The following is a 24,856-nucleotide window of genomic DNA, read 5'->3' on the forward strand; positions in this document are numbered from 1 at the left end:
AGAAAGGGTAGAAACCAATTCCTGCTGATGTGATGACAATTGTGAAAGAGCAAAACTCAATATGGGACAATGAAAACTCATCGATTCCTTTTATACCTTTGTATATCTTTTATACCTATTGTCTTTATTTCCTTTTAAACCTTTAAAGGGAAGGAAGACAGATAAGAAGTGGGACCATAATTGGGAAGGCCTCATTTCCTCATTCATGGGTAGACCCATGTTGTTACAGAGGTGGACAAGTTTTGAAGGAGAGAATATATTCCCCTCAATTTTGACAGTCTTGGCACACTATGAGATTGACAGCAGTTGGGGCATGTATACTTTCTAGAATTTTATAAAGCATAGTTCATAATGGTATTACTCATGGTGCACTTCTGTGATTTGGCTGGAAACTTTTGAAATTCAGTAGAATAATAATGGTAATGATGGATGTCCTAGTTTGCTGAGGCTGCTCTAATAAAATCCCATATGTATAAAAACAAAAAAATATATATTTCTTACAGTTCTATAGGCTGGGAAATCCCAGATCAAAGTTCCAGCCCATTCTGGATGTATGGGGGATGGCTGTCTTCTCACTGCCACCTCACACAGCAGAGGGGACAAGGTACCTGTTTGCTATCCCTTTTGTAAGTGTTCTTTAATCTTAACACAAGAGAGCTCTTGTCCTTAGGACCTAATACCTCCCAAAGGCCTCACTTCATAATACTACTATCCCAAGGGTAGGATTCCAACATGTGAATTTTAGAGGGATATAAATATTCAGTTTGTTCTGAGATTTTGGTGATTTGTTTACAACTTTTTAGTACTAGAGGAAAACCAAACACTTGTGTTTGCATCTTCTACCCTTATGACTACTAAGTGCCATTATTTTCCTTTCTGCTTCATGCATTTTTAAAAAGAGGCTTAAACCATATAGATAACATTAAAGCACTTTTTTCTTGCATACCTTAGTAATTTAAAATCTTCCCATTTTATTTTTATACACAGTATTAATCAACATTCATGTACTTATGACTAGAATATATTATAACTACTTTGTGACGGACATATAGACATTTATGAGAACTGAACCTGTTTGGATATCCCTTCTCCAGCTTTTCTCATGCAACATAAACTGAGATTTCACTATGTTAGTAGATGGATCAGTGGTCCTTTCTTACTGCAGTATGGTATTCCATGAATATGTCTTATTGATTTATTAGTTCTACTATTAGTAGACAAATTTTTTGGCTTTAATTTTTCTCTGAAAAACATCTAGAACATATGTGTTTTTTTCACTCCTATCCTGGTGAAAATTTCTATGCATCTCCAATTATTAATATGCATTGGGGAGAATTATTACAATGCTACTCAGTAGTCAGAATCCTTTAAAACATGAACCATTAGAGGAAACCATGGTCGAAGGACTTGGATGTCATTGATGCAGTGCACCTCTCTGCCTATGATCAGAGCTAAATTTAATCATCTTAGAAATTTTCTTTCCCTCCTCTGAAAAAATACCAGGGTAGGTGTATGCAAATCCCTTTGGTTACATAGATATGTCTGAGAACCACACAGTGGAGAAATGTAAAAGAACATTTAACCTAAAATCCTATTTTGGAAAATGAAGCACTATGCCATTTGGTCTCTCCTGGAGGAGTGGAGATCAATTGTGGACCCACTGTTCACTTGATCAGAGATGCTAATTGATGGTGCTTTTGTTTGGTTTCTCTTTAGCTTGCAGGAGTCTCCTGTCTTTAGCCTTTCTTCCATGGTTTCATCCTCTTAAATGCCTTGCATGTACTGATCAAGGCTTTTCCAAAATTATGCAAATATTGTTACATTTGTAGAGCTTAAACTAATAAAAAGATCTCAATAGCAATTATTATACAGGACCAACAGGCTTACCTTTCCATTTTTATGGAAAGGTAAACTGAAATGTAATGTTCAAGAAAACATTAGGTTTCAAGAAAACTGAAATCTAATGTTCACAGGAGGTTTTTTTCATAAGTATTTATAGCATCATTACACATAATAGTGAAAAGATTCAGATCTGACTTTGCTTGTACAAACCTGTGTATATGTGTCATTTTATTCAGGAAACACATACTGTATTGTGTTCTTTCTGCTTGGAGGCCTCCCAATTGATAACATGATTACATGCACACAAGCAGTTTAGATACATGCATTATATTTATCATATGGCCCCTGGATTGGCTAGTTATACTGTTGATATGCTTATGAAGGCCATTGTTGCTGTTTGAACACTTACTTAGTTGATAATAATGGGAGGGAGTGTTTAAAGTATAGCAAATTGCATGTTAAAAGTGATTGCAGCAGGATTGTTTCTACTTGTAAAACAGAGCAAAAACTTAACACTCTAAAAGACCATTGGCAGCATAAGTAAATATGATATATTCACAGAGTAAAATACAATAGAAATGCATAAACTCCTGCAACATGCATTGACAAAGATACCTTAAAAAGCTATTTTAAGTTTAAAAAAGAACAATCAAAAGTCTATGAATAGCCAGTAAACATATATAAAGTTTCTCACTATCATTACAGAAATCATTAGATCATTCTTACCATTAGGGAAATACAATCAAAAGCACAATGACTTCATACACACTAGGATGGCTATAATGAAAAAGGCAGATAAAAAGAGGATGTGGAGAAAGGTGAGTCCTCATACCTTGCTGGTGGGATTGTAAACTTTACAGCTACTTTTAGAAAAGAGTTTGGCTGTACCTCAAAGCTATGTTATGACCCACCAGTTTTACTCCTAGATTGTGCTCTCAAGAAAACTGAAATCTAATGCTCACAGGAGGTTTTTCCATAAGTATTTATAGCATCATTACACATAATAGTGAAAAGATTCAGATGTCTCCATATACTGATGAATGGATAAATACGGCATCTCTGCGCAGTGGCCTATTGCATGATAGTATAAAGGAGATAAAGTACCACAACATGCTAGTATACTAGTATACAACATACTATTATACAAAGTAGAAAATGTGATGACTGAAAGAAGTCGGTCACAAACTAATACATGTGATTTCATTTATATGAAATGTTGAGAATAGAAAAATTCACAGAGATAGAAGAAAGATTGAGTTACAGGGGCTGGGCTGGGCTGGGGACAGCAACTGATAAAGGGTTCAGGATTTTTTTCAGAGTGAGGAAAATGTTCTAAACTTAGATCATCATGATAGAAGCACAACTCTGTGAATGTACTAAAAACATTGAGTTGTACAGTTTGGTGATTTTTGACATGTGAATTATATATCAGATTTTTAAAGTAATCAGAAGACTGCATGTATTCTGCTACAGTGTTTTGAATTTCAGAAACAACCAACTCACTGTGTCGTCTAGGGCTTATATCCATGTGGTAAAACAGTAAGTACGCAAGGAGGAAATGGTCTGAAACTAGAAGGGGAAATGCTGCATAGAGTTGTGGTCACTATCACAGGGATTCAGATAGAGAATAGAGAATCATTGCAAGAAAATATGGCAGAGTTCTGGGCCTCAGAATGTCCTGTTCTCTTCTGTGGAATGGAGCGTTCTCTTGAATATCATGTTTCCAATGTTTAAAATTTGCATATTGTTTTAATCAATGATTGTTATAGACTGGCTTACATACATCAAATGCTTCATGATGTATGTAAGATCAGACCGTGTCCTTCTCAGCCTTTCAGAGGAGGTAATGTGCTTTTTATTAGCGGAACTCTGTGTTGTCATTTGGTGAGAGTGATGGGGAGAGAAAGGTGGTGTCACAGAGATGGCTCCTGGCTCAGCCAGTGCATTAAATCTTTATTTTGTACCAGTCTGAACTGCTTTGTATTAGAAAATGGAGAGGATGTGACTTTATTTTTTAAAATATAAGGATGTTTTTATCTTTGGGAAAGAATAGGCAGAGAAGTGATAGGTAAGGGTGAGGGGTGAGAAAAAATGACAAAACTACACTGTGCGGAATACTATTTTCATGATACTCAACTAGATTCTGTGTATTTTTCATCAGTGCTTATCCCATCCTACTGTGAGAGCATTAAATTAAACCCACTATCCAACAAAGACTTTGTGTAATAACTTGGGGGTGTTTTATATTTTTACTTCTGGGAAATCATGAAAAAAACCATGCTCAAGGACTGGCCTGTATGTTACAGAAGAGGAATGTTACCAATGATATAAATAGATCATTGAAAATCTAAATTAATGGGGTGGCTAAAATAATGCTCAGTTTTCCAGACTTTGCTCTCATAAACTCTTTTTCAAGATGAGGAACAGTTACTTGAACCCCATGCTGTCTTTTCTGATACTCTGGATGTTTTATGAACAGGAATTCCGTGGAACCCCATTTGAATTTTAAAACCTAGCATGGCCCTGGGTTACATGATTACTCCATTGCAAGTATCCCTGTTGACTTCTTTAAAGTGTCTTTTCCATTTTTGTATGTTCACTATGAAGAACTGGAAATGTGAAATGGTATTTTAAACATCTTTCCCCGGGGTGTCACATGCTGTTGTATATCAGGTCTCATCAGCACCAGCACCTTAGCACTCTTTATAAATGTTTTCAGACATTAGAGCAGTGATCATCTGTTAGGCTCACTGTAGAACCCTCAACAGTTAAATGCCAGAAATTTTGAGAAAGGGTCCACATGGTTATTTGCACACCCAAAGTCTTAGATTTCATGTCACCATGCTTTCCTCACAGACCCTCTATCCAACACCCGCTACCCAGTCCGATGAGCTGCATGGAATATCTGCTAATTCTAAAATTAATATTTAAAGTTGTTTATTTTTCCCAGAGAATATTTTTGGAATCTGTTCTGTAACAGTGCTACAGCTACTAGACAGCCGGGTTGTACTTGAATGTCTAACTTCTGATGTAAGAGTTGCTTTTCTAATCAGTTGTGCCTGCTCTTGGCAGCAGTCTGGTCTAAACTCAACTCTTCTACTCTGATGAACTCTCAAGTGGAGTCAAATCTAAATTCCCTCAAATATAGATGTGTCCCCTGCCCTTTTACTGACGGGTGGCTCCCTCACAGATCTCTAAGAGCTTGGGGAGGTAATTACAATGAGCTTGTGATTCAGCCAGGCCCTGGAAATGCCTTGGGATATTTTTACCCTCTCAGCTGTTTAGGCAGAGAAGAAGGTTCATAAAGAATCATAGAAATAGTTTGAGGCAACTTTAGTTTTAAATGTCATACATTTTTTCTCACTTAAATCTTGGTATTATATGGTTAAAAAAATCCTCTTAGATCTGTTTCTAATCCCCTGATTTCACCTGAACTAGTACCTACTTCAGTGAAGGTATGATTAGCATTTTTCTTCAATCAGTGGAGCTCTCCAGTCTCATCTGGTGTTCATTGGCAGCAGTTACAGTGACAAGATTCAAGTGCCAACACACCCCAGGGACCCATGTAAAGCCTTTCCTTAGAGCCGGGTATGGTGGCACATGCTTGCAATCCCAGCACTCAAGAGGCTGAGGCAGGAGGATCATTGTGAGTTCAAGACCAGCCTGGGCTACAAAGTGAGCTCAAGGCCAGCCTGAACTGCGTAGCAAGATTCTGTCTCAAAAAGACAAAAAAAATGAAAAAAAGCCTTTTTCTTAAGCACAATGTTTTCCCAAAACACAACAATTTACTTGTGTTGCACTGAAAACCTACTTGAATAAACTTGACTAGCAATATTCACCAACTCATAATTATCCGTGATATCTACCAACTTAACATAAAAAGGTATATTAAAGGATCTATATAAATATCTCTTTCTTCAACTGCTTTTGTGACTTAGGAACTATTTTTACTCCAAATCACAATGGTACTCTTGTGTTGGCTCATCGAGAACATTAATTCACAGTAAAGAAAAGCAGCTATGAAAAGATTCTATTGTATAAGGAGATAATTTTCAAGAAATGACAGATCAGTTTATTTTGGTGGGAGATCATGTGGAAAAAGTGTACTTGGAGTTTAAGATTAGCTTAAAATTTCTTTTGGAACTTCTGAAACTAGGAATGTGCTCTTTAAATGAACAACATTTTATTTTAATTGGACAGAAAACCAATGTGTTACTTCAAAGGTATTTAGTTATAGTAAAATCCAGTTCAGCTATTTCAAAAGAATCTTTTTTCTCTTCTCTGCCCTGGAGTGTTCATAAAGAGTCTACAAATACAGTCTGTTATTTTGTGGGTTTCCCAAATATAACTGGCATAATTATCTTCATATTTGGCTCATTAAGCATTACATGCTTCTGTGAGTCACTGCAGCGTGACAATGGCCCAGCAGTGGAATAGTTCCTGAGACACAGGCAAAACCATGAATCTGTTCTAGTAGTTTTACCTGTGAGTCTATCTTTGTTGTTGAGAACATTGCTTTGATCTATAATTAATCTAACTGAAGCCTAGAGCTTTCCACCGTCTAATAGAAAAACTAGTCATCTGCATTTATGACCAGCCCAGACCTTCAACCTAACCCAGGCTCCACATTTATCTTAAAGGTTTGTATTGTTTTTCAGTCACAGAGAGAGTAGCACATTCTTCAGAAAGTGGCTCCTTGAGTCCTTGGATGCAGGAGTTATAAGAGCAGGAACTCACCTCATCAATCTCTGCTGGTTCTATAACAGGAATGCTGGCTTCAAAGCATTCAGCACCTTGGAAGCCAAATGCATTCCTGGATTGGTAACCTGTTCTGTCAGACTTGTCATTGTTATAACTGTCCTGTCCGAGATTAGTGAGGCATGTGGACTACACTCATAGGGTAAAATGGAAAATGGGTCAACTTACTCTGGTTTTTATTTTTACCAGGTTGACCTTTTAATCTCTACACAATTATTGCCAAGAATTTAAATATTGAGAAATTAAGGCTTAATTATTTTACCATTTAAAGAAAATCTTTGGACTTTCTGACATCTAAGACAAGGGAAGTAACCAGGAGAGGAGATAGATGCTTTTCTCATATATACTAGTTTTTTCTGAGTATTCAGAAGCTCTTTTCATGTTTAGAAAACATGAAAACATACAAATGCTCAATTTGCTTGAGAACCTCTTGATAATGACACACCAGTATCTCCATGGTCTTGATGACTCCCTCGGCTCCAGGCACAATGCCTTCTGCGCTGACCACATCTGTGCATTAATACATATGTGACTGTTCCTTTCATGGGTTGAAACTTCACTTCTGTTTTCATCATATTATATAATAGACTTGATTCTGTAATAAACCATCACCTAGAAACTGAATTTTTAAAAGACATTTTTAAAACCCTCTGAACATTGTACCCTGATACATTGAATAATAAACATTATAGGCTGACTCATGGATTATATTTTTGGTTATTACCTTATTCCTTTATCTCAAGTACTTTCCAGAGAGTTCCTTCTCTTACAAGTGGCATTTAAACAAGACAGATAAACAAGTAAAGACTGTTAGAATTTGAATCCTTATACATAATAATCCTTGTACTACATAGGTTCCTTCCCAAAAGATGATCAAGACCTCTCAGTCAGTTTGAGATGTTATCAACAAAAGTAAAAGAGTTAGTGGCTTAAATAACAGAAATGTATCATTCACACTTCTGGAGCAGGGAAGTCCAAGATCAGGGTGTGGGAAGATTCAGTGTGTGGTTAATGCCTACTTGCTGGTTTGAAGATGGCCCCCTTCTTGTGTCTCACATAATGGAGAGTAGAGAAACAGGAAGCTCTCCTGTCTCTTCCAATCTGTGCACTAATCCCGTGCATGAGCCCCCCACCTCATGACCTAATTTCCTTTCTGAAGTAACTTGCTGTGTCATTTTTGGCCACTTTCTCTGATGCTGTTGTGTTAGTCTACGTAACGCTGTTAATAGTAAATACAGTCTAAATACTGAATCTTAAAGTTTTGACTTTATTGTCTGACTCTATGTTGTCTTTGTATGCAGAATCTGTTTTATTTCTAACTTCAGTTAAACTATTACGTGCTACCTCTAAGATGAAGTCAACCGTGGACACTTTCTCTGGTCTCCTCTTGGCCAGACTTGGCTTGATGTTTCTGTTTACTTGAAGATCAAAAGAGAATATGAATGTGTGCTCTCTTACATAAAACCATATTAGAAAAGTATCCAGTCCAATTTTTAGGCAAATATGTCCTAACATTTTTGTAATGTCATTATTCATTTAATTTACTATTAGGAATAGCTACAAAAACTGACCAAGAGAGCACTGGAGTCAAACTTATTTTAATGTACATTTGAACCGCACAAAAGAAAGAAAAATCTGAGAGATAAGAGAAAAAATAATAATATAATAGCTTGAATATTCAATATTTTTCTGTCCCTTTCAATCCCCATTTAACCTAATAAGAAAATGTTGGTATCCCGTTTGCTATGGAAGTCACATCAAGACGTTAGAGAATTTTTCCTTTCTCCTAGGGCAGATTGCCCCATTTGATTGATGGTCCAGTATCTTCCCCCTGAGTACCAACTAGTGTTGTTAATTGTTTTTTTTTTTTTTTAAATTTAAAAAACTCTTCAGTAGTAATGTAGGTCATTAGCAGTCTTCTGACCAGACCCATTAAAGGTTTACTATAAGCAATTGATACCTGCAAGCTGTCAACCTATAAATGATAAATAGCAAGCTGTAATGGCCTACTGGATAAATACGTGGCTTTGTGATTCATATTCATTTGTACATAGAGGTAGAGTATTGAGAAGCTGAAGAATTAAATATAATGCAGTTAAATTTACAGTTAGAGTGCAATTTTCCTTGTTATTGTCACTGACAGTCTACCTATCAGACTTCATTCCAGTGCAGTTAAGCTATTAGGGAATACTACATCTCTCATACATGTAGTATGCTTTTGCTGTTGTTGCCTTTTGGTTTTTAATGCTCTATAAGTCAAAGGTCAAATTCTTGAAGTACAACGGGGATCTTTAAGTGATGTACATAAAGCTTGTTAGAATTCAGCATAGACAAGCGGTCTTAGTCCTCTAAGAACCAGCTAGTTACCCAGAATTGGTCACTGGGTTATCACCTTTGATACTGCTCTGTAAGAAAAAAAGTATGTAAAATTTTTAGCAATTGCCTGGAGTGCTAATGAATGGACTCTGCTCTTGAGCTAGCTAATTATATACCCTAGACCATAAGAACAAAAATGTCTACAGGCTGGAGCACTCTCTCTCATCCATCACCATCTACCTATCCACCTATCCATTAATTTACCTCTAATAGTCACAGTATGCTATTTCCTGTTGTAGATTGTGTGCCCATTACATAGCATAGAATGCTTCACTTCATCTTCACTGGTCTACTTGAATATGTACTATAGCCTTGCAATACTATATTATTCTCTTTTACCTGGATGAATATAGGGGCTGAGGTAGGTTAGATATCTTGCTTGAGCTAATTACTGAAAGAATCTGAATTTGAATGTAAGCCTTTAGCTCCAAAGCCCGCTTTTTCCCCTGACACAAGGCTATCAGATTCCCAGTTATAAAGTGGAACAATATCTTATGCTTCTTATACAACTTGGAATAAATGTTTTTCTGACAGTGCCCAGTACCTCCTGTAAGGAGGATAAAGACATTAAGCTCCCTCCATTGTACAAGTTCCACCTCCCAATCAGATAACTGTCAAATCAAATCAGGACACAGCTTCTATTGCTGGACACCAGTGCCATATGATCTGCCATCTTATCTTTCTTAAACAACGCATCCCAGCAAGCTGAACTAAATCTGTGTATCAAGAAATTTAAGAATGGATTAAAAGATTTCCTATGGTATCAAAACCTCATCCTCCCATCATCTTAGGTGGTTTTCAGAAAGAGAAATTCATTATGCAAGGAAGATCATCTCATTAAGAAATGAAACACCAATCTTGTTACTTTTACCTTTCTCTATGAATTCTTTATGTGAAACATTGATGTTTAAAAAAATGTGTATTTTTCCTTGCGTAAAAAATTCCTTTGCCTTGGGGTAACCATTCTGGTTAAAAGTCTGTTGCATTTGGAGTAGTGCAATTGATCTCTTGATTTCTGTAACTGAAAATTCCTTCAAAAATTAATGAATGATTTAGAACAAATCAACACAACAAGCAAGGTGTTTCGTTTAAGCACTTGTTTTAAAACAATGCAATCTGTATATTCAAGTTTTGTTTTATGTATTTTAGGCTACATTCTCCTTAAAACTCTATAAAACAGTTTAAGTGATAAAAGCATCAATATGCAATTTAAAAGGTGAATCATAGCAATTGACACCCACGTTTTAATATTGTCCTAGTAATCAGAAATGTTCATTAAAAATTAATATTCCTTTAATATATTAGTTAACACATATCCCACAATGATCTTGTTTAAGGCTGATAAAAATGAGAAAAGTCAGCAAACTGTAATACTAGTGTTACTGTCAACTTGCATAGTTCTTTTGATTGTGGTTTTCTGTTTTGTTTTTCTCTTTTTGTCTTTCTCAGACAAGGTCTCACTCTGCAGTTCAGGCTGGCCTTGAGCTCACTTTGTAGCCCATGCTGGTCTTAAACTCACAACAATCCTCCTGCCTCAGCCTCCTGAATGCTGGGATTACAGGCATGCACCACCACGCCCAGCAGTTCTTTTGAAAATAATTATCAGTGAGTGCTTTGCATTCAGTACATTTCATTACAGTCACAGAGTTTCATCAGAGCTGTATTTATTTTTGGTATTTTAAATTTATTCAACAAACTTGTATGATGTCTAAGATGTGTTTATCCACCAAGGACATAAATGAAGACCAAGACTCTCACATATCTCACTTTCATGGATGCTGTAGCAGAAAGGAAGATGCACTGACATACATAAATAATTGAATAATAGCATTAAGTACCAAAAGAGGGCAAAAGAGATCAATGTAATCGAATGAGAGTTTTTGGACTTCAAGTAGAGTTTCACATGAGATGTATCAGCTAAGCTGAACCTAAAAGATGTGAATGTGCTAAAGGCAAAAAAAGGGCAAAATTAATATTATAGGCAGAAGGCAAAGCATATATTCAGGTTGTACGTGAAGACTGCTAACCTCCCTATAAGAATGGAGAGTCCTTACAGCGTTCCCAGTGAAGAAGTGATTACCGTGAAGCTGGAGACATAAGCAGGAACCTGATCATGAGAAGCCTCATCAGTCATCTTAAAAAACAGGAAAGTTGTCTAAAGGATGGGAGCACTTTAAGACAGAATGGCGAGTTCAAAATTGCATTTTGGGAATTCTGGGGTGTTTTGCCATATGTAAAAGGGATTGTCGGAGAAGCAATGAGAGAAAATAATGAGGCCCTGATGCAGTAATAGAGAAGACTGATGGTGGTGACCAGCGTAAGCGTACTAGGCATGGGGAAACTCAGAGGCTGAATTTGAAAGCTGTTGACGAGCCAGAATCAATAGAGTTTATGCTGGTTTGTAGGGGCTAAATAGACAAAAAGTAGATGATACCCAAGTTCTAGGTTGGAGCACTCAGTGAGCCCTAGAGCTTTCTTTGGCAAAAGCACTGGTCAGAATTGTCAGAAAATAAGTTCTTAAGGAATAGGAGCTTTGAGTGTGTGAGGAACCCTTAAGTGAATAAGCCTTGGGATAACTTAATATATAGGTGTGGAGCTTCAGATAGAGAACTGGACTGAATTTATAAATTTGAGTATAAATCAAGATACAGATAAGTGGAGAATTGTATCAACAGCTAAAAGTGAAGAGTATCATGACAAAATGAAAACATATTACAAATATATGTGGACCCTATGTACTCCAAGCTCAAATACTATGTATGTGAAAAGGATAATAGTAATGGGAAATGTATCAAATTATTAGTTGTCTTAGTTTAGAGGAGTTTAGTAACCACATGGAAAAAATTCATATAATTTGTACTTTTGTATATCTTAGTGTCTTATCATGTCATAATTTTCAATACTAAATACTTCATAAAATATTAAACACTATATTTTTAGTTTTACTAGATTTTACTGAAGTGTTTGCAGGTGACAAAGTGATTAAGGGTACATTATGAGATTGTTGGACTGGGAATCTAGCTCAGTGGCATAAGCTCTTGCCTGGCAAGCCTGAGGTCATGAGTTTGATTCCTGGTACCAAAAAAAAAAAAAAAAAAGAAAAAGAAAAAGAAAAGAGATTGCTTACTGGGAAAAATAAATTTCCTAATAGGTAGTAACACAAAATTTAGCAGTAAATGTAATATTTTCTACCTTACCAAAGCAAAAGCAACATTGCACAAGTGAGAAACACCGCTCAAGATGTTAAAAGAGAGGTTTTTTTACCCCAAATCTGACCTTTAGAGACCTTGGACAAGATGCATCTGGATGACTTCTAAAATAAAACAACTGTTCTAGATCTGTCTGTAGCGATTCCCCTCTCTATCTTGCCTGTGTCCATATCACATACAAAAAGTTCTATGAAGTGGGATTCCAGTCAGCTGAACAGAGATTGGAATGTTGAGATCGGTGACCAAAGGATCATCGGCTAAGTTTTTAAAATGTGACCTGACATCTAAGTGTATTTGTTTCAAAGGAAATTTAGCGTTCGTTTCTTGCACTTTTGTTTTCCCTCTTTTGTTTCTTCTCTTTGTGAACTGATTTAAATTCCCTGCTGGATTAGTGTGCACAGCATAAAACACAAACTTCTTCTTGAAAGGTAATTTTCCAACAATGCAAAATCTGAGAATGGTGCTTGCTTGTTTGGCTTCCTGTCATTCAGTGTTGCATTAAAACAACCATTTTTCCATAACTATGAATGCTCTCACTCTTGAAAACAGTCAGTTAAAAATAAAAAGCTGTAACATTTGGAAAGCAGAACCTTTCCTAAATCCCATCAGGTTTTCAGATGAACTGGAACATTAGAATGGGACCTACTGAAATACAAATGTATCCATTGTTGGGGGGAAATTAAATAATTTATAAATTCCATTCTATCTAATCTTCTCAGCAAAATACTCCTTTTTAAATTGTAAAATGAATAATTTTACAAACCTTTTATTACAGTTCTTTTTCATTTTCCCTAAGGTCTTTTGTTATTTACCTTTTCCTTAGTTCTTTGAATTTAAGGCTTCTAATAGACTGTTAGAATTCTTGTCATTGTTCTGTAATTAGTTGTCTCTATTTTCAATATGTGAGATCCTGAGGAATGTTAACTATATTTTAGTGATATTTGGATTCCCATTACTTAGAATAATGTCTCATCTTAGTAGAGATCCACACATCCACACATATGTCTATTCAAAAAATGTTAATTACTATCTCAAGGTTAATTGTGATGGGGAGATAATATGCTTTGTAAACTCCATTGAAATCTGTGAAGTTCTTTATTTCAGGAGCTAAAGATGGCTCTTACAGTTTCCTCCAGTGTATTGTAGCATGGTTTATCTTCTTTCATTCTGCAGAATTTAAGATCTGCTCAATGAAATAGTATCTCAGGCTGACAATATATAAGATTGGTACAGGTGAGTTGAACTATGCAAATGCAGTGATATAAAACATTTCCATTTTTATTAGAGGTTGGGAAGAAGGCAGAATAGTTTGCTGAGTTAAAAAGTGAGAATAAAAAAATAAATTAATAAAAAACATTTACTGGGGTTTAGGGAAAAAAAAAAACTGATTCACAAATTGCATTAAATATTTGGTATGTAAAATTCCTGCTGTTGTTCTGCATTAAATGGGTACAGTGGCTCCCCTATCTAATTAAGTAAACATATGGAGATAAGGCATATTTATATAAACAAAACCAGGAAATGCAGCTCTATTATGCTGTCTTTGAGATCTGTAACTTTGTCTCCCTGGTATGGCTTTCTGCTCTGCCTACATATTGCCATGGACAAATATACTCAAAGGCCAGAAATAAAATTTAAAGAGCTTTTCTCAGAGCCTTACTGCATTTAAATATTGCACAGATAGGAGCTCTAAAGTTTTATAATATCGCCTATGCTTGGTGACTACTTGCCTTGGAAACCAATAGTTTTGGAATCTGGCCCATCAGATATCCATTGTTTTTTATCATACTCCTTTGGAGAATAGCCATGTGCTTTGTATAAGATATCACCTGTTTACTGCCTGATTATTGAATAAATGCTCCATAGCACATTTTCTCAGTTCATTTTTGTTGTTTGGCTTTTGTTATTTGATTTGCTTTTTTCATTGGTTGATTATTTGTGATAGGGTCTTGCTATATATTTTATGTAGTTCAGCTGACCTTGAACTCATTATATAGGCCAAGCTGACCTCAAATTCACAATGCTTCTGCTCACTCAGATGCTGGGACTACATGTGTGCAACACCAGGCATAGCTCAGAGTTCTTGACCTGAAAGAATTTTAGTGGCATATATATGGGTAGCAAATAGTAAAGAAATATTATAAAGGACAGTTGCTACTTTGAGGGATTTGAGGTAAAAGTGGTAACTGTAATCACAAATTGAAATATGAGCTGTTATGATGAGTGGGAAGTGAAATCATAGAGATCACAATTATAGTCGGCTGTTTTCTGATGAGGGTGGTGATAGTGATGGCATATCGTGTTATGTGACATTTAATCATTTATTGTATATCTTGTACATATTATAACCTTACAAAACACCGATACATTTTAGGCATCCATTTTCATGGATGAGAAAAATGGAACCTCTGAATAAGGTGGTTCATGTAAGATCAAAGAAGGAACACTGACTTGGTCAGATAATTTGAGCCTAAACTTCTTCAGGTTCTGTTTCACAAAATTTGCTATTTGCCTCATGATATGATTGCTGGTGCTCTCTGTAACAAATAGCCATCTAGGGAAAAGATAAGCATACTTTTTGAGGTAGAAGAGTAAAATATATTTAAATGAAATATGTTCTCAAGAAAAAGGTACAAGACTACAGTAACATTTTGCCAAACCTTTTGGAGCCCAACTTCACGTATACTATTTCCTGCAGTGGTAGTCTGGGGTTTTAGGAATCTCAACTTAAGATGACTGTGGTGGGCAGTATGCTCAATTGTGTTACTAATTTAAGACATCAGACAATCAAATATTGGCAGTTCTGTGCAGTTAAAACTAAAAAAGTGACAGTGCTTTTTTCCGCGTTCTTTTTTTTCTATTGAGATTTATTCTTTTCTGTTTAATGTCTTGTGTTTTAATTGGACTTTTAGTTGTTAAATATTGTTGCATTTGAAAAAGTGTTTCCAAATGATACACTGAAAAATCTTTCTTATTATTTTATTCTCTGGCAATAATTATTCTTTTTTTTTTTTTCCCCTGGTACTGGGAATTGAACTCATGACCTTGCGCTTGCCAGGCAGGAACTGTGCTGTTGAGCTAAATCCCCAACCCCTGCAATAATTATTCTTTGAGGGTTCTTTTGTTGGTTTGTTTGCCCTGCTGGGGATTTCACCTTGGGCCTGCACAGGCTAGGTAAGCAAGCAATGAGCTACATCCCCAGCCATACCTTGTTTTTGACTTTCGTGATGAGTCCCATTAAGTTCAATATAGTTGGCTGAGTGCGTGCTCTTTTCCTGCAAATACTTATTTTCTCGAGACCTTTTGGGATGTGTCAGATACAGCCATTCTGACCTCACCATCCAGCTGACAGGATGACCGAGTGATCTTTTGAGATCAATATCATACTTAATGTAAGAGATGAGGGGCCACATATAAAATGTGCCCTTTTAAACCATCATCTTGTGCTCTTACAAACTGTGCGCTATTGCCCTAAGGCAGGTAGTCACTAAATTACAGTATCAGTCTTCAAGGAGTTCAGTTATGTGAGCTAAACTGGAATTGTGAGCTGGTCTGAGGTAGATACTTGTGTTCAAATTCTGAGTCCACCATATCCTCGCTGTGCAGTGTTACACAGGACATAAAATCTGAGCATTTTCTCACAGGCAGTTCTCATGAAGTTTCTGTGTGGAAGACGGAACAGCATAACATGTAATCACTCCATAAATGGCAGATCTTGTTTTGACTTTCTCCTAACATACTTTTTATGCTTCTTAGCTTACCAATCTCTTTACTTGACTGTAGGTGGTATTGGGATTTATAAAGTGAAGCTTGGAGCTCTGTGTTTTGTTGTGTTGTGTTTTAAGATGGAGGATTCAACTGTATTGACCAGGAATGTTTCCTGCCACAAACAACAGAAAATATAACTATCACTGCCTTTAAATAAGTAGAAATATTTTTAAAACTGATTATCTGGGGGTGCATGTCTCAGAGTGTCATTTTACTGTGACAGACTCCCAAGACATCAGCTGAGTCCCATGACTTTTTTAGCCTTTTTTGTGGAAGTGATATGCAGAAGGGCTTGGTTGCCATTTTTCACCACCATTTGTCACACAAAGTCTTGAAGTTCTTCTCTGAATTATGAAGTGGTGACAAATGTGCCAAGATTGTAATTAAATTTACTTTGAAGCATAAAAGCATCCAAGAAGTCACACATAGAACATTGTAGGTAGATGACCACCCCCGCCGAGCCCTTTCAGTGAACATGATCCATCAGCAAGTTAGAAGGCCCTAAAAGAGTTCCCACTCCTAGTCAAATTACTTCTCATTTTCTTCCTTTTTTCCCCCTTGAATTCCCTGAGAAATTTCTGAGTATTTCAGTTCTAAGCCACTAAGCTAGGCTGATCCTGATGGGTATTCATGGGGCCCGAGGAAGCAGGTATCCTGGCATTAGAGTGAGGTAGGGTTGTCCTCCCCAAGAGGCAACCTGCTCAGGGGTCCTGCCTTCAAGTTCCAAGAAAGCCAGTTGCAGGGGAGAGTGCTGCTGTCCCAGGATTAGTGTCCCACCCAGGAGGACCTAGGGAATGGGGAGGGGGTGCATGAGGGAGAGTGTATCAGTCAGAGTTTACTAGAGGAGCAGATATAATACAAGATAAACAAATGTACAAGGAATTACAAGTTTGGCTTACAATGGTAAGCTACACAGTTGGATGAGGAAGCATGCAGAGGGTGTCTGCGTGCTGGAGATTGAACAGCCCAGCCCCAGGCCTGGAGCTTGCTGCAGTGTCCATGCAAGTCCGTATCAAAAGGCTGATTGGTCTGCGATGGAATGCTGAAGAATCTACGAAGAAGGCCAGAGAGCCAACGCCAGAAGGCTGAAGAGTCCAGAAGGAAGTCCAACAGTCTGCACCAGAAGCCAGGAGACGACCAAGCTGAAGGCGAAGACTGGAGCTCCTCTGAAGAACCAGCAGCCAGTCCTTCCTCAATTCCTTTTTTAATGCAGTCTACCTGCTCTGGAAAGGTGGGGGTCATCCTCTACACCCACACCCTCTGCATGCCTGCCTCTTGCACAGGCTCAGGATGAATACAAAGTACCCTGGACCCCTTCTGAGTTACATAGTTAACCTTCTAAACTTCTCAAATTAACACAATAAACAACATCCCAGAAGGGTAAGGGCGTGTCCTTTTCACCCCAAGAGGCAGAACTGCTGAGTCACTTAGCCAAACCTCTAGACTCCCCAAGTTGGCACAATGTATCAACTATAACAGAGAAGCAGCATTGTATAACCACCATTCCAACACTTCCTTGTACAAATAAAGCACAAGGGGAAACTGCATGGAACTCCATTCCCACTTACCACATTTACTTCATAGAAAGATGCAGACTTGCTAATACATCTACAAATGTATACTACAATCCCTCCCCGTCTCACTGTCATGCTAATAAACTGTTTTCCTTTGTTTCTTATTTTCGTGGCTTCCAGGGTTTTTGTATGCATGGGTGGTTTTGACATTGCTTCAATAATAATTACAATAAAATTTTACATTCTACCTTTTATTTCTGTCCTTTGAACATGAAGATTGATTGATTAAGGGAGGTCCTTGAACAGCCAGAGCATTTACCCTGAGACTTCTCTGTTCCGTTCTCCTGCTGCTTCTGATGCAGAATGAACTTATTAGTTTATCTAAAGGGCATTTGTTAAAATGACAGGGGGGAAACCTAATTGCTGTTAGATCTCTCTGTGTTTTGTGAATTGCACAGTTAAAACTTGATGAATTGTATAATCTATGACCTTTGTTTTCTGACATTTTATTTATCACACACATATATGCGGTCTCTCTCTTCATTTATAGATTATGACTCCTCGTCTTTTTCCCACTTACCATACTTACTTTGGGCACATTCATGTACTGCCACTAGCTAAGCAGAATTGCATTTATCCAAATGTGTCTCTGTGGTTCCCACTGTCTACCCTCCCAGGTTTGGAAATCCTATGTGTTCTTAATCAGGTGATCCTTTCATGCAACAATGAATTACTTTGGACAGGGCTCAAGCCCTTGGTGGGAGTGTGAGCATTTGATGCTTATATAAAATCTTTTAATACCTTTGTCATTTCCTCTAATGCATGGATTTACAAAAGCCTGCAGGGACTTGGTATTTATTGAAGATGGAAATTGGCAGGAACAGTCAGCAATAAAATAAATTAATGTAGAATATATTTTATGAAGTCCATTTGAAATATAATTTCATACTTTAAAATACATACACACACATACACACAAGCACTCCTGAGATTCTATTCTGAAACTGCATTTACTCCCTGTGATATATACACGTTGTATTTTCTAAGTAACTTTATTATAATTTCATGAAATAAACCATTTGCGCTTACTTTTTAGAGTATTTGTGTTACAGTTTTGTTTTGTTTTTTTTTTACTTGAATTGCTTACACAGGAGTTAGCTTTTCCATTGCAAATGCATCAAGGCTTATAGTATTTTAAATTATGTTATATGTGGCTGTTTTTGTCCTCTGCCTTAAATTGGTTTATTTAATGAAAAAAATCTTATTTAGGAGAATCTAGCTCCTATTATGTTTAATTCATTGCAGTGGCAAATCTTGCTTGTGTGTTCCAGTACTAAAGAGTCATTTGAGTAACTCAGTGTCTTATTTTCTTCTTTGTGCAAAATACCTGTTGAAGTCCATTCTTCCCACCTATTTTGCATGTTGAATATTTGAGAAGTTGCCATAAATGTCCTTAAAGCTAACATTACCCCTACTGTTAATAAGTTATGTTGACCTTTGAGAGTGCTTAGCCATTTGGGTTGTTGATGTTAGTATGAATAGTAAGGAGCTCTGCTCACACTTTCACTGACAGCAGGCAGAAAGCCAGCATGGGGACAGGATGAATCCCAAGGGTAGGCTCTCTCCTGGGAAATGAATCTGATGGGAAGGGTGGTTCTTCCAGTAGCTCTCTAGTTTTTCTCAGTGTAACTCTAAAGGCTGGTTTGATCACCCTGGGAATGACTCTGTTGAGGATAGATGTGACCTTGGTGTTGAAATCTTGGCTTTCTTCATTCTTTCAGTGGGATGATTTGGAAGTTGCACAGTACTTCTGCCCAGGCCATCTTCCCGCTGCTCAGCATGCACTCCTTTTTGCACTTGCTCAAGGAAGCAAAGCCCTGATTAAGGTTTTCTATTTTTATGATACTTTGTCAGTTAAAGTTAAGGGAGAGCCACATCTGTTTCCCATCTTCAGAGAGATATCACCAAAGCTACTAATAGCACAATCAGACCTACATTAGTTGGCTTTAGTTCTCAGCCTTGGTAGTGAAACCCATTGTATTTCATGGACCAGTGTTGGGAGCAAAGTGAGCCCTGCACAGCAGAATGAGTTCACATCCCATTTCAAGGGGTAGTCAGTTTACAAATTATCCCATGTAAGATGCCAGACAATCTTCAAAGTAGTAAGTTAAAAAAAAATGATAATTTGGAATTTGGGGACTATCTTCTGGCTGCTGTCCAGCACCTCTGCTGTCATTTACACACGTCTGTGGCAAGACCACATCTATCTTTGCATGTTTTCAAGGTTTTGAGTCAATGTGAGGTCCTCAATGAAACTTCTGGGATAACCACTCAGCAGACTGAATTTTGATATTCAACCTCAAGCTCCACAAATGTTTACCTCAGTTATTTCTGAAGACACTCAAGTTTGTGGGTTCTTCTATTCATTATTATCCTTTGTTCAACAAATAAATGTTTGTCCACCTGGAGATACCATATTATGCCAGCTTAGCTTCTAGAAAATAGTTGCTCTGTGTAGAGCTACAAGCATACTGTGTTAATCTGATGAAGAGTTCTCAGCCCAGATTCTTAGGCCTGGTGGTTTCTGCATTGTTTTCTCATTTATGAGCTGTCAGTATAGACTGTTTTCTGATGCCATCTATCTTCAATTTTGCAGGAACCGACAATGGTGAAGCTCTTCCTGAATCCATCCCCTCAGCTCCAGGGACACTGCCTCATTTCATAGAGGAGCCGGATGATGCTTATATCATCAAGAGCAACCCCATTGCACTCAGGTGCAAAGCAAGGCCAGCCATGCAGATATTCTTCAAATGCAATGGTGAATGGGTCCACCAAAATGAACACATCTCTGAGGAAAGTCTAGACGAGAGTTCAGGTAAGAGGGTGGTGCTTCAAGAGAAGCCATGGGAGCTCCCAGAGACTCACCCTGTTACATGTCTGGGAAAGACTTGAGACCACCTGTTATATCCTCATTTGAAAGAGGTTGTGTTTACATCATTCCAGATGTAAAAGATTCAATCGTATCTTTAAATGACTCCAAATCCCCCTTGGTAGTCTGTTCCAATATGGAAGGCATTTTTCTTAGTCCATATGTCCTTAAGCACTTCCCATTATATGTAACTTGATGTTCTGACTGGAAATAAAATCAGGCAGTTACTGTTTTCATTCTTCAAATTTTAAATATTTCTGAGACAAATATTAAATCTTTCATCAAACACCATTTTAAGGAGCATAATTTCAATTCCTTTCATCTTTACTCCTAGATCTTATTCTTGTGTACTTTATTCTTCACAGCTGGTGCTTTCTGAGTCCTCTAGAAAGTTTTTTGATGACTGTGGTGACAGTTCCCAAATTAAATCACTGTATCCTGGCAGGATCTCCAATATGAAAGGGTTTCAGGAGCATCTTTATAAGTTTGGGTAGTTTGGCTGATTTGTAGAGATGATGAGAATTAAGATCACACTACCTAATGCTTACTGGGCACTCACAGTATACAAAGGATCACAGTGCAAGATCGTTCAACTCCGAAAATTGAACGTGTGTAACTTTACCTGTTAGTGTCTGATAGGGAGCTTGTGCTTTAGAACTTCAGTTCATCAAATCAGATCCAATCTGGTCTTATCCTACATTACTGATTTTATTAGTTCTGATTTCATCAACTCACTAAGGAGTAGATATTGAGAAAGTCAGGAAACCTCAGTATAATTAGATAATTTCAAGACTTCAGGGTATTAACAGCATGCATAGCAATGACATTCAATATACTAAGTTAGGCTTTTCTGAATACTCAAAGATAGACAACTGTGGTATGTATGGGTGGGTTTCACACCCATGGAAAAGAATAAGACAAATATAGCAATAAGTACAGCATAAAAGAAGTCAGGAAAATGCCCAAAGAGAGGTATATGATGCTATAGAGGAGCAGGAGAAAAGGTCACATCTAAGCAAGACTTTTAGAAAAGGTGTTGTAGAAGTGACAATATTTGAAAGGGGTGTTGATGAATATGGAATCCAAGTCTGCATAAATGACCCTCTAGGGAAGTGAGAGGAGTTGCAGTTGTCTTAAAGTCATGTATATTAGTTAATGAAAGAAAGGTTAATATATGCTAAGCAAAAAAATTGGTTTAGTTGAGATATAAAATTGTTATAACAGCAGCATATGGAAAGAAAGTGTAGTTCAATCCATGGCATGGAAGGCCTCTAATGCAAGAATAAGAAGAGCTTTACTGATATTATGGAGGTTTGGGTGGTGGGGACTGACTACAGTGGCGTGTAAGTGCCATGGCTGGAGCTGCGTCTCAAAGGCCGGGTCTGACAGTGACTGCAATGGAATGGAGAAGCAAGAGTGGGCAATGAGACATGGATAAGTAGGGTGAAAGAAAAGGAAGCCTGCTTCTGGAATAATGGTCACAGAAACAGTAACTAGAAGTCTAGTAGAAGAGAAACTTCAATAAATATCAACACTGGACCTATTTAATATCGTAGGACTGATTGAATGAATGAATATGGAAAAATAAAAACCTCTTACAAGAAGGCTAATTACATTCACAAGGAAAAAAATCTGAAAGTGTTTGCCAGGCTGAGTTTAAACTGCTTTTGTGATCTAATGAAAAGATACAGACTAGGATGCAGAATTGAGGATGGAAGAACATATTTGGTGATCAGTAAAGAATTAAGCAGTGGACATGAGGGAGTTGTGAAGAGACAAGTTGTGGAGCAGCACAATCAGGAAGAACATCTGGAGACAACCTCTGCAGGAGCAAGGAAGAGGGGCATCTGTTCCACCAAAGAAGTAACTAGTTGGCTGAGTTACAAAGCAAAAGAGAAATCACTTCAAAATGATCTCCATGTAATACTTTGTCTGTACCTCAGAATTTATAAAGAAAAACGTAGAGAACTAGGCATTATATACAGTAACAGTTATAATCACTGTGTAGCTCTCAGCTATGTTGAGATTGCAGTGAAAATTCAGAACTGTGGAGGTAATCTATCATAAGTTTTTCAGACTACAGCCATACAATCATGGAATTCAGAGGGAGAACTGAAATAGACTTCAGTGATAACCTACTAGGTCTATTTTAAACCTTAAAAATCTTGTAATCCAAGAGGTGCAATTAGCATGGAGCATAACTGTTTCTAGAAACTAGACTTGTTTCTTGTTTGACTTTCAGGTGCATTCTTCCACATTCCAAACCACTTTTCCCTACTTGCTCAAGTGTTCTCCTTCCCAACCAAAACATCCACAAGTTTTCTTGCTGACGCAAGGATAGATTTCTGCACATGGCTCATCAATTTCCATTGTGCATCTATTTAGGATTTCCGTTTCCTAAGTTCATAGTTCTGCGCATATTCCATTTGGATTCCTTTTTTTTTTTTTGCTGCTGTTTCTACCATCTCTGTAAGAGCCAGCATCTCATTCAGTGCCGTATTTCTTGCATTGTTAGGTGATACAGGTAACCCCAGGATGCAGGGATACTTTTCTTTTCGAAAAGATTTGGCATAATCAAGGGAAAGTAAAAAGTACAAATCAAATCATGCTGTTAAGTTTCTAATTTGTACCAGCCAGTTTGGGATCTGGGAGAATCCTAGGTATATCAACTTGTTGTTTTTGGAGAGGTTATATAAGAGACAATAACAGTCTCACTCAGCATGAAAAATTCAGAGAAGGACTCTGTAAACAGGGACCAGCATCCTACCATGCAAGCAATAACCTGCAAAAAAATATCAAAATATAAAAAGTTGATGTATCTTACACTCAATTAGTCCAACTAGAAAGAATTCAAGTACCAGTGACTCTCTGGGGCTCTATGATTTATTCTCAGATGTCTCTGTCCTACATTTTACCTAGTCATGAACTCAAAATAGCAGAATCCCATTGGGTAAACTGTTCTAAATAAAAGAAAGAACTTTGAAAAATCATCAGCCATTTTTTATAATGCTGCTGGAAAATCATATTATATCTGTTCTAATTTAAAGTCCTCTTGATAAGTATTACAATCCAATTTAACAGTACACCCTCTTGTAATTTCATAACATTCTGTTTTGTTATTATGTCTCCCTTTAAATTCCCCTAGCATTGCTAGGCAACTCCATGTCTTGCAGAGAGCATTGTTGATGATATTCTTTACTCCCAAATAAAAATCTCCCTTTCTCCACTTTAAAAAAATGAAGCAAATAGAAGTTACATATTTCAAAAGAATGAGGAAAATTCATAAATGACAAAATCAGAAGAGATTATATACCAGGTTTTTAAAATGGTGTTAAAAATTTAAATTTTAATAGTTACCTTCATGAAAAGAATTTAATAAGCACAGCCTTTTCTTCCAAGTCATTTTGATTGAATCAATAAGAATGAAATGTCTCTCCCTAAACAGTTTTCTGTGTAGTTAAGGAAAATCACTGTCTACCACACACTGTAATTATATCTCCTAAGCTTGGTGTTCATAGTGGAATAGTAGTGCAAGATGAGTGGAGATATTTCACTCGAAACCAACGCGTAAGAACTATTAAGGTAGGGAACAAAATGGCCTCAGGTATTGAAAAATGGATGCATTACCTCCCTTGGGCTCTCCAGTGCAGTGCTGGAGAATAGTGCTTAACTATCTTTACAGACTTAATGGAATTTGATTGGATCTGTAAAATAATTCCTGCCAGTCCAGTAGACCTGAATGACACTATGGGGCCAAGGATAATGGGACAACAATTGATGAGTGACAGACAGAGAAGCACAGATACACACAGAGAATGAGCATGAATGAATGAATTGTCCATGTTCTTTCTTTAAGACCTGTCAAAGGATAAGACCTTTCCTATCTTTAGTCAACATAGTCTCCAGTTTTGAAATATCAAATGCCTTTGAAATACTTGTTACTTAAAGGCATGCTTTCTTTATACATCTAATGGGAAATGCATATGACCTGGGAGTGCTTGGACTGGCCCCGCAATCTTTTGTGCTTCCCAATTGGAAGCAATAAGTCCTTTCAGTTGTTAAAGGTTGCAAACTGCCTTTGGTCTTTCTGGTAATTTGGCCCCGTCATCTAACAGTTCAAATAAGAAGAAAAAGGATTGTGTGTTTTCATGCAATTTAGCTTGGAAAACCCTGAGCTAGAGTTCTTTCTTGCAGAAGTACAATTTATTTGACATGAGTTACTGTGTTTGAACAGGCATAGCGATACCTCTTAGTAATGTACACTTTCAGTTCTCTAAGCAAGCTAAGGGATCCGCTTTCATTTGTTCTGCCTCATTTCATTTAGAAATACGGGAACTCTTCTTCCTTGTGTTTTGCCTCTGTTAACATCTGGAAGCTTAGAATTGAGAGATAATCCCAACCCAGAAATTGTGCCCCTGTAAAAGGATGGAATATTCAGTAACACAGAATTAAGAACTCTA

The 24,856-nt window shown here is 37.1% G+C and overlaps 1 protein-coding gene across 1 annotated transcript in view; it reads left to right on the plus strand.

The window, feature by feature from the left end:
- Unc5d (unc-5 netrin receptor D) overlaps positions 1 to 24,856 on the plus strand; it is a 380,937-nt gene that overhangs the window by 108,422 nt on the left and 247,659 nt on the right. The window contains exon 5 of the mRNA XM_013521490.1: positions 20,124 to 20,342. Coding sequence (XP_013376944.1) covers positions 20,124 to 20,342 — 219 coding nt within the window. The remainder of the gene's footprint in view (positions 1 to 20,123; positions 20,343 to 24,856) is intronic.

This window comes from Chinchilla lanigera, unplaced genomic scaffold (genome assembly GCF_000276665.1).
Source record: "Chinchilla lanigera isolate Chin_1 unplaced genomic scaffold, ChiLan1.0 scaffold00062, whole genome shotgun sequence".
NCBI lineage: Eukaryota > Metazoa > Chordata > Mammalia > Rodentia > Chinchillidae > Chinchilla > Chinchilla lanigera.